This window comes from Triplophysa dalaica, chromosome 13, assembly GCF_015846415.1.
Source record: "Triplophysa dalaica isolate WHDGS20190420 chromosome 13, ASM1584641v1, whole genome shotgun sequence".
Classification (NCBI taxonomy): Eukaryota; Metazoa; Chordata; class Actinopteri; order Cypriniformes; family Nemacheilidae; genus Triplophysa; species Triplophysa dalaica.
The window spans coordinates 22,823,579-22,834,450 of NC_079554.1; the positions used below are offsets into that span (position 1 = coordinate 22,823,579).

At 36.1% G+C, this 10,872-nt stretch overlaps 1 protein-coding gene across 1 annotated transcript in view; it reads right to left on the reverse strand.

The window, feature by feature from the left end:
* fig4a (FIG4 phosphoinositide 5-phosphatase a) overlaps positions 1-5,216 on the reverse strand; it is a 33,377-nt gene extending 28,161 nt beyond the window's left edge. Inside the window, exons 1-4 of the mRNA XM_056764509.1 lie at positions 5,110-5,216; positions 3,634-3,732; positions 1,195-1,293; positions 982-1,105 (exon numbers count right to left, since the gene is read on the reverse strand). Coding sequence (XP_056620487.1) covers positions 982-1,105; positions 1,195-1,293; positions 3,634-3,696 — 286 coding nt within the window. The 5' untranslated portion in view covers positions 3,697-3,732; positions 5,110-5,216. The remainder of the gene's footprint in view (positions 1-981; positions 1,106-1,194; positions 1,294-3,633; positions 3,733-5,109) is intronic.
* Between the last annotated feature and the right edge of the window lie 5,656 nt (positions 5,217-10,872).

Sequence of the window (10,872 nt, forward strand, 5' to 3'; positions counted from 1 at the left end):
CTGAAAGACAAAAATTTGATTATGTTGAGTGTGTTTCAATCTGAAAGGCTGTTGAATCACAAACACACATCTGATGTCTCAGTCTCTTCATCACACATTCATATTCAAACACATCTCCATCATCATTCTGAAGCATCGTCCAGTTAATATTCACACAAACACACATCTGTTGGTCGCGTCAGTGTTTTCTGGGCTCTATTGTGTTGACGACTGAATGCATTATTGCTCTTCTCTTCAAACAACATCCACAGAACATTTAACAGCATGTGAAAGGTTTAATGAGGGGATATGAGGCTGTCATCATAATAACATGTCATGACTTTCTGCCGTGATGCCCGCGGGTCAGACAAACATCTATTAAAAACAAACGTATGACACAGAAACACAAGTCATGAATGTGGTGTGGAGGTTGCATCAGATGTCATTTCCATGTCTAACCTGACCCTAAAACTACAATGTATGTCAGGGAATTGGGTCATGATCTGGTCTTTTAAACACACAACACTTTTTCCATAAAAACTCTTTTTATTCTGCATGGACTAAAAAAGAATCAAATAGAATCAATCAGGAACGCTTTTGTTGATCTGACAGCAGTTCAGTCGGGTCCGCATGAAACACTTGAACATAATGTCCAGTTTATTCAAGCTCAAGTTGTTCACAAAAAACTACTCACAATCAAATCGAACCCTTCACACATTTATACACAATACTAATTACACGGACGAGGTGTGTACAAATCAGATTTTTGAGGTTTTTGAGAGTGGGCAAACCTTTCTTTCTGATCACACGTTTCTATAGTGACAAGCTGGCCGTGGGCGAATGGGTAAACAGCAGGATCCTCCGCACACGTCTGAAGTGTTTTCCAGGTCTTTACTAGACACACGTGTCTGCAGCGTCCATCTCAAAATCTCACCATTATAGCACTCTTTAACTACATGAATGCACCACTCACAAAACAATCAAGTCTGGAGAATGTCTTACCCACAATGCCGTAGGCCGACACGGCTCTGGATAGGCCGGAGGAGCCCTTCTGACCCATCTTAGTACGGTTGCCCAAATCCAAGCGGCCCAACAGCTCACGTACTTCATTCTGACTGTAAACATGCTGTTACACACACACACAGACAAACACACACTCATGACTGTGATCACATCTACAACGACCGCTGTCACATAACAATGAGTTCAGCTCACCTTATCATCAATAATCACCAGATCTCGTGGTTCAGTGCGGTCGATCTTCAGGACACGATGTTTGGTTTGTGCGTTATTACTGCCCACCAGAAAATACCTCTGAGAAAATCAAACAAACATTTGTTTAGAAAATCATTCATCGTAATAAGTTGGAAACATTCAAATCAAACTGATCTTCTGCTGCCGCTGACATAAACACCAATGTGTGAATGTCACTGAAACACACTCACGTCACAATCACACAATGAATGACAAACTGTGATGAGGAAAATAAATCCTGTAAGATTTCTGATACAGTGACATCATGACAGATGAACAGAGAGGTTTATTAGGACAGATTTCATGACACACGCTGTTATTACGCTCTTCACACGTTCTGTATGTCTGAGGACTGAACTGTCTGTCTCTTTTACAATCTACATTTCAGCAGAACAAACGTGGCCTAAAGAAATATTTGGAATGCCCTAGCAACCACATCCTAGCAACCACCTGCCAGCACCTTAGTAACCACCCAGAACAATCAAGCAGCTGCCTAGCAACCGATCTGAACATCTTAGCAACGGTTTTGTAACAATTTGGTGGCGTATTAAACATGAATTTTCAAAATTCCCACAAGTGAACTGCAAAATGATCAAACAAAACACAAACATGATTTCATCATCAGAAATGTGCATCCTCCAAAAACAAAACATCTGTCATCACTTATTCTCGCTCATGTGTTTGTAAATCTGTGTGTGAGTCTTTCTTTGGTAGAACACGAAAGAAGATATTTTGAGAAATGACTCAGTGGTTTTGTGTTCACACAATGGAAGTCAATGGAGTTCAGTGTTGTTTGATGATCGACATTCTTCAGTTTTGTTCTGAGAAGAAAGGTTTGCCATGACATGAGAGTGAATAAGTGATGACAGATCTCTTTAAAACACACTCACACTGCTCATAACAACACAAACTATTACAGTGTAAATACATTCATGTTCAGATACACAGAGCACATCCAAGAGTGAAGTTCAACAGAAGCTGAACATCGCCATCTACAGACACAGACAGGACATTAACATTCATGTGTGACATTTTACTGGACCTTATATGTGTTCATGTCTCAGCTAATGTGTTCCCATCCTATATAACATCACCTTAAGTGCCTTTTTGCTTTTATAAAACACCATCAAGTACATAAAACACAAGCATCATTTTCATAACCACATATTACACTTTCAAAATAAAATGTAATGTTTTTTGATTAAAGTTGTTTTTAAAAGAAAGGCTCTATATGGCTATTATACATTATTGACCAATCAGCATCCATTGGCCGGTCGCAGAAATTGCTTAGAATATTCTTACAAATTAGTCTTCTTCAAGACTGGTCATAACTTCATAAGTCAGTCACATAAAAAGCTAGATTGGTGTAATTAAAATCTTAAAAGTAAGACTTGTTAGTTCTAACTAACTGATAGTGAGTGAGACTAGTCGTTTAGACAAGGGTTTTCAAACTGGGATCCGGGGACCCCCAGAAGGTTGCAAGGGGTCCTCCAGAAAAATGATAAAAGTCCTCAGTGTTTAACTGCTTTTTTTGCTATGGATAGTTTTCAGAACTGTTTATATTTAAATCTTTCTGGTGAGTTTTTCTCATTATAGTTTCTTTTTTGGGACTCAAAGTGAAATTGTTGCCGACCATTTAGGTTTAGAAACAATGTGTTGTGTTTATAACATCCTTTTTACTATTTATCGAATACATTTTAAAAACGTCTCCTTGGACAAATTTTTAGAAAAGGGGTCCCTCACAAAACATTCATCATATTTGGGGTCCTTGGCATCATAAAGTTTGAAAGCCCATGTGTTAAGACACAGTCTTAGTTACAGCAATACTGTTATTTACAAAAATATGTGACACTGGACCACAAAACCAGTCTTAAGTAGCACGGGAACATTTTTAGTAAAAGACAAAAATACATTGTATGGATCAAAATGATCAATTTTTCTTTTATGCCAAAAATCACAAGGATATCAAGTAAAGATCATATTCCATGGAAATATTTTTAAAGTTTCCTACCGTAATGTATGACTTTTTATTTTTGTGAGTAATATGCAATGGGAAGGACTTGATTTAAACAACATTGATGGATATTCTCAATATTTAGGTTTTTTTTTGCACACTCAGATTCCAGATTTTTTAAATAGTAGTCTCACGGCCAAATATTGTCCGATCCTAACAAACCATACATCAATGGAAAGCTTATTTATTCAGATTTCAGATGATGTATAAATCTCAATTTCGAAACATGTACCCTTAAGACTGGTTTTTCTTGTCCAGGGTCACATATCAGAATGTATCTGAACGACTGATCTGTGCTGATCTACTGACAGCTTACTCATCCGCACTACTGAACAATGCCATGACTTTATACTTCATGTGGGAAGAGATGAAATGTTGAGACTTACAGCTCTGGTCTCATAGAGCACGAGGTTCTGAACACCGCTGATCACAGCCGCTGTCAGAGGCATAATGATGCTTCAGTCCTTCAAAACCTTCAGACGACCCTGAAACAACACCAAACATCATGACATCATTCAAGTATTCATATCACCATGAGATGACCCGATGCTATTCTGCATTCTGGACTCAAGTACCTACAAACACAAAACATGTTTTATATTCATTGACAAGGCTGCCAGAATCATGTCTCTGAAACGTGCAGCGATTGATTCATTCTTTCTACAGCATCCCGATGATGTTAATAAATTCATCCCATCGCAGTCGTCATGGAGATTGCTGAAGGATGTTCATCAGTTTACGTTTCCTTTCTTCAGATTATGGTGTTCACTGTGGGGTGTCACAAGTCACTAAGTAATTCTTTACTGTAATTTAATTACTTTTCCCTTGAAAAAGTAAAGTAAGGATTTTTTCCCTCTGTAATTTAATTACAGTTACTTATGATGTCATTAAACTAAATACTGTCTGTAATATATGTGTGTGTGCAATAGTGGAATTGACCTCAAAATTAAAAGTCTAACTTTAAAATCTGTACTTTAATCTACAATTCTCACATTTGTATACTTTGGTAAATTAATAAGAATATTGTATGAAGTTATTTATGATTTACTTGAATGAATTAAATAAGTTGTTTCATGTCTATCTTTGAATCACTGAACTGATCAAGGTTGATGTATGATATAGAAAGTCATGAGTAATGAGTCATTAAATACTTTCTGGAGAGAATCATTTGTTCAGTAATCTAATGACACTATTGAATATGTAATTAGTAACGGATTACTTTTTCAGAGTAATTTACCCAACACTGATGGTGTGTAACATTAGTGATGAAAGAGTATATTTTATGAGATTTGGTTGAAGATCCCCGTTTTGTCTCTTTTGTGAAACTGTTGATAAAATATATTTTGTTTGATGTTAAACTCAAGCTTTAAAAACGATTACACAACTAAAACAAAACACAAGATGCTCATGTAAACAACACGCACCATTAAAAACCAGTTCAAATATGAACACAATGGTATATTTATAGTGTTTATTGTTATTATTTAGTGTCCTTCAGACTCTACAGAAGATATTTAAGGCCCTTCACTTTAATATCAGACATGAGCACACTGTAACACTCTCATGTGAAGATGAAGAGGACTTTTATTACAGTAACAGTGCTGCAATCACGTCACCATTTCTATACTTTTACTATCAGACTTTAACGGTGTTTACTGTAGTAAAAGCAAATTAAATGTTCGAAGCAAAGTAAAGCTGCACATCGCTCATTTTTAAAATTATGAGTAAGTTAAAGTTCCGCATCAAATAACACTACTGCAGATAAATAATCATCATTAATGTTCAGATGAGGGAGATGTTGATGTAAATAAACGGTGACTCCTTTATATTCATTACAGAATGAGGGAAAATAAGATACTAACCTCACGCTCAGCATACGCGTCCATATATATATATGAAAATAAATGCGAAGAGTTAGATACAAACAGTCGTCACACGTGTAAACGCCATCACGTGACTGTCATTGCTGTCATTCAGTCAGATGAGACGGAGTCTCCGCGGGGACAAAAGGAATCGCGGAGAAAAAAGCGAAGTGGAAAAAACGATCACCCCAATGGGCTTGAAAACAAAGCGATACAGATTGTTTTTTGATTATGATGACGCACAACATTCACGTTTTCAGTGTTTTTTATGCTGTGTATTTATGATGTTGAGTTCGGATACACGCAGAAGTATGAACCAGATTATGACATTTGATAAAAGACATGTTTCCTCGAACCCGCGAGATATTAAACACGCTCATTTCTGTTGACGTCAATGTAAGTACTGTTTAAAAATCTTTCTATATTGGAAAAAAAACATGTAAATAACTATTTAACTATGAAAACTGTTTTCTACTTTTTTGCAGTTTTATTAATACTTTAAATTAGCTTATATATATATTGTGTACTATGTTTATTGTGTAGTTGCAATTTTGTTATGTGTTTCTTTAACCCATTTTAATACGTTTTTATATTACTTTGGTATCTTTTTCAGTTAATAATATTATAACACTTTTCATTTGCATTTATTCATTTAGCAGACACTTTTATCTAAAGAGACATTTTGTTTGATTAATATATATTAAAATATATGGGTTCAATAATGGCAACATGCTTTAGCATCAAAATAAATTAAGCCTTTTCAGCTTTTTAAAAAGTCACAGCAACTCATCACAAGTCAATATTATAAATAGAGCAGAAAAGACTTAACAATTGATTAGGATTTTAAATATTTTTTACGGTTTACATATTAAGATTAAAAATAAACCATAACATTTGATTTATAAGCCGGTTGTGCACTTTCTAAAATGCAGGGCTGGGAAGTTTACTCTTAAAATGTATTTACATGTAAAGTACATGCTTTAAAAAGATCATTTGTAACGTATTTCATAAGATTATATTACTGAATGTAAGAGTCTGGAATACGAATAAGGAATGTAACACAAAGGGACCCCCTAAACAGAGGACTTGGTTTTCTTGCATATTATTTAAAACAACATCAGTTTTCCAACATATATATATATATATATATATATATATATATATATATATATATATATATATATATATATATATATAAGTAAAAAAGCACACAATCTTAGAAAACGAAAATAAAAAATGCTGATGCTCAAAAAGGCAACACAATACATTCGCAGCTGAGTTTTTTGAATTGGAGACTAAATTCTACCTATTTTGTCTTCTGGGAAACATGTGAAGGGCAGTAGTAGAAGAAAAAAACAAAATAAAAAATCTTTACATATAGTCCTGTTTAAACATCCCCTCCCTTCTCTGAATGCATTGTGTTTCACAGAAACTTGTTCCCAGAGATTTAAACTCACAGTTGCTGGTCATGAAATCAGAATTGCATGAAAAACTCACACTTGAGAGATCTCGCAATTTTGTCATTCTTCTAGCGAGTTAATTTCATGCTATTCTGACTTTATAACTTTATAACAATTCTGAATTTTCTTCTCAAGCTCGCAATTCTGAGAAAAAAGGTCAGTGTTTTTTCTCTCATTGGACATCATAGTCCGCAACTGTGAGTGTATATCTCTGACAATTCTAAGACAGGAAATCAGATTTGCGAGTTATAAACACTCAAATAAAAGAACTATGAGATAAAAAGTGTTAATTACCTTAACAAATGACGTAAACAAGGGACTCGCAAAACATGTAAACACAGACATTAAAGATTCAAAGGTTTGTCCATTTTTTTAATGTGGCAATTTGTATAAATTCACTCAGTTTGTGTTATAAAGAAAATGAACACTTCTATTGTGTTAAATAGCTTATACAGAACGGTACTAAATAAAATGAAAATGCAATTTCTATAAGCCCAGATGCATGTTATTTTGATAAAATTATTTAAATTTAGCATTTTCTGCAAGGGGTGTGAAGCTATGAGCAAAACTGTAGTTTAGCAGATTGTCAGAGAATCACAGATTGCTGTTTACATAAATTGCCAGTTATTTATATTAATGTATAAACGCCCTTAAAATAACAAGTATTCACTTTGGAAATCTAAAATACTTTTCAGATGTAACTGTAATTTTATTATAAACCATTTAAAAAGTAACTGTAATGAAATATGATGACTCAAATTTTGTCTTTTAAATAGGTAAGTAAGTAAGTTACATGTGTTTTGTTACTCCCTGGAAACATGCATGTAATGAGGACACACGAACAGTGTTGTAGTGTGTGTGCTATTTAACACACTTCTGTATTTACATACACTACACACTTCATGCTTCATGCAGCAGACCAGTCAGTGAATATGAAGATGTAATTCTCTTGAGTTCCTCTAGATGTGGCTTTATGTACATGAATAAACATGAAGCGTCAATTCATTTGGGTGGTATGTTTGTATTTCATTAGTATAAGTCAAGACTTCCACTTTTTGTTCTGCGTATTGATGCTTTTCCAATGAATCTCTTGAACTGAGACAGAAAGACACTTAACAGAGAGAGACACACAAACACACCCTGTATGGACGGGGTTCGGCTGCAGGTTTTAACCAGTTCCTCTCCGCTGTATCCTGCCTCTTATTTTGACAGTATTATCACTGAAGGGTGAGATAAGTTGTCTCGGGAATCTGCGTGGCGCCGCCGTGTCCCTCCTCCGGTCAGACAGGCATCCCGGAGCTTCAGGAGAACTGGGTTTGTGTTGGCAGCGTTGTGGGGTTCTGGGAAGCGTCTCTCTCTCTCTCTCTCTCTCTCTCTCTCTCTCTCTCTCTCTCTTTCTCTTTCTCTCTCTCTCTCTCTCTCTCTCTCTTTCTCTCTCTCTCTCTTTCTCTTTCTCTCTCTCTCTCTCTCTCTCTCTCTCTCTTTCATTCTGTTTCCGTCTCCTTAACAAACACATCTTCTGATGGCTATGACGTCACTCTGAAACGTCCTGAGAGGGTCCGCACCATTACACTGACTTCAGATCTGTTCACATACATGTAGGTAGTGCTTGTGTGTCCAAAACGTGTTGCCATCTCTTCAGGCCTGGTGTTGTGATAGTCTGATAGTAAAAACTAAAGTCACGTTGATTCTATGTTGATTCTACGTTGACTTCTCATGTGAGATCTCGACACACATCTCCGCGTGAGATACGAGTGTTCCTCTTAGGGTGTCACCTTGAGACGGTCTGAAAATAATTTCACATGAGCGTCACCGAGCCTGAGCTTTGACTAGAATCACAGATAATGTCAAGAACACAGTGGTACAGAAGATCACAAACACACATAGAGACACAAAAAACACACACAAGCGTTTACTGTGAGATCCGTGTCTGAATGAAACCACATGAGTTTGATAAAGTGAGACGTAGGTCACATGGAGACGTGTTGAGTGATGCTGAGGGGTGCCGCTCATCTCATCTGAGTCCACCAGAGGTCACACACACACACTGATGCTCACCGTCCACTGTCAGAGAAAGACCGAAGATACTGTGCTTCTGTTTTCATTCATTAGATGTGTTTTCTAACAAACATAAACTCATCCATATTATATCCATAATCCTTTAATCAAGATGTATTTACTTGATTATATTTATGATTGGAAAATGATGTATATTAAATATTGTGACTTGTTTTTAAACATGGTTAATATTCAGATTAAATGTGATTAGATTTATACCTTAAATGAAAATGGGGTCAGTAATATCAATTTGATTTAGTAAATATCCTCTGAAAAAATACATATATATATACAAGTGCTAACCTTGATTTTTAAGAATAATTCTGCTAATAAAAGTGATTTTCATGTGATTTTTAATGTCATTGTGAAATAGAATTTATAATAGACTTTTTTCAGTATTGTGAGGTATTTCCAAATGAAACAGAATATCTGTGATGTGAGCAAACAATCTGATCCACATCTGAACTCTCTCACCAGAGTGTGATTGACGTGTATTGTTTAACACACTTTGGGGTTGAATTAGGGTTTTGATTTGATAATGGAGGCGCTGTGGAAATACTCAAATACCTGAAAACTATATTTGAGTAAAAGTACAGATGCCTTGCAGTGAAAATGACTCCATTACAAGTCACAAATTCCCAAACGACTTGAGTAACAGTCTTTGAGTATTTGATCTGAACAACACTTGAGTATTTGACTCTTACTGAAAAAAAAAGAGGCACTTAGAGACGTGACCGTGAAAGAAAACAAACAACGATCACATCAAACTGAAGTCTCAGTGAAGATCCAGCGCTCATAAGGAAACCATTATCCTTCAGAAAGGTCTTTAGTAAAACAGATTTTTGGATATAAATATCTGTTCACCTGCTAGAAAACACACATATCCTCAGTTTACATGACATTCTTTCATCATTTATTCCCACTCATGTCAAACCTGTACGAGTTTCTTTCTTCCCAACAGAAGATATTTTGAAGAACGTTGATAATCAAACAGCACTGAACTCCATTGACTTCCATTATATTAACCCAAAACCGCTGTAAATATCTTCTTCGGTTTGTTTCACTGAAGAAAGACTCGCATACAGATTTAAAAACACATGAGAGAAAATAATGATGAATGAACGTTCACTTACGTTTTTTTACAGAGTCAACCGCAGGTCAGTTCTGGTATTTCCAAATTATTTACTGAGTAAAGCTGAGATGTGAGAGTCATGTATGTCTGTGTATTGCTGTGCAGCGGTCATGTTGTTTACTCAGAATGATAAGCTATGATGGATGTCCAGTGACCGTTACACAGGTCACACATCACAACAGATAACTGAGAACCACCACGAACCGCTAAAACACACACACTTCACATTATTCATACGGGAAATAAGTGATGTTCAGTTCGATGACACCGATATACACATCAAAGACACCTTGAACTCCAAGAGGAGGAAGTGATGTCATGATGTGCATGCAGAAACATCACATTTAGGCAATTTTGTTTAAATGTAACCTTACTATAGAAAATACAACAGTTTTTACTAAACTAACAGCCAAGATACCAACATTCTGTGGTTCAGAGCCCCTTGTGAGGTCGCCCTTCAAGTTTAGAAACCATTTTTTTTATTTTAAATGCATGATTTTTCATCGTCAGCTAAGTGCCATTTTCAGGATTGTTCCATCCTTTCCAATAATCATTTCTTTGAACAATTCTAATCTGGTTTAATCGCCACCACAGTACTGAGACTGCTCTTGTTAGAATAACCAATGATCTATAGCTGTCAGCTGACTCTGGGTTATTAACTACACTCGTCCTTGACTGGAGCGCAGCCTTTGATACCATCTCTCATAAGACACTCTTTGACAGGTAAACTTCTATTGGGATTACTTGCACTCCTCTGTCTTGATTTAGGTCATATGTTTCCGGTCGCACTCAGCTCGTTCAATTAAAAAGTTTAAAGGGGTCATATGGCGTGAACACCTGTTGTTCTGTGTCTTTGGTGTGTTATAAGTTGTTCATGGATGTACTAGACACGTAATGAAAGTGTGGGAACAAAAGAGTCATTCTGTCTAAAAGCGAATCTTCACCCAGACCTGCCCGAAACACCTTTTGTAACCACACCCCCACAAATCTACATCAGTTTGTAACATGATTTGACTAAGACCGCCCTAATGTGGACGCAAGTAAAGTGGGTGTTCTTGTAAATCTCATTGTATTGTCGCAGCCGTGTCGTGGAGACACTGTGTGTTTCGTTGC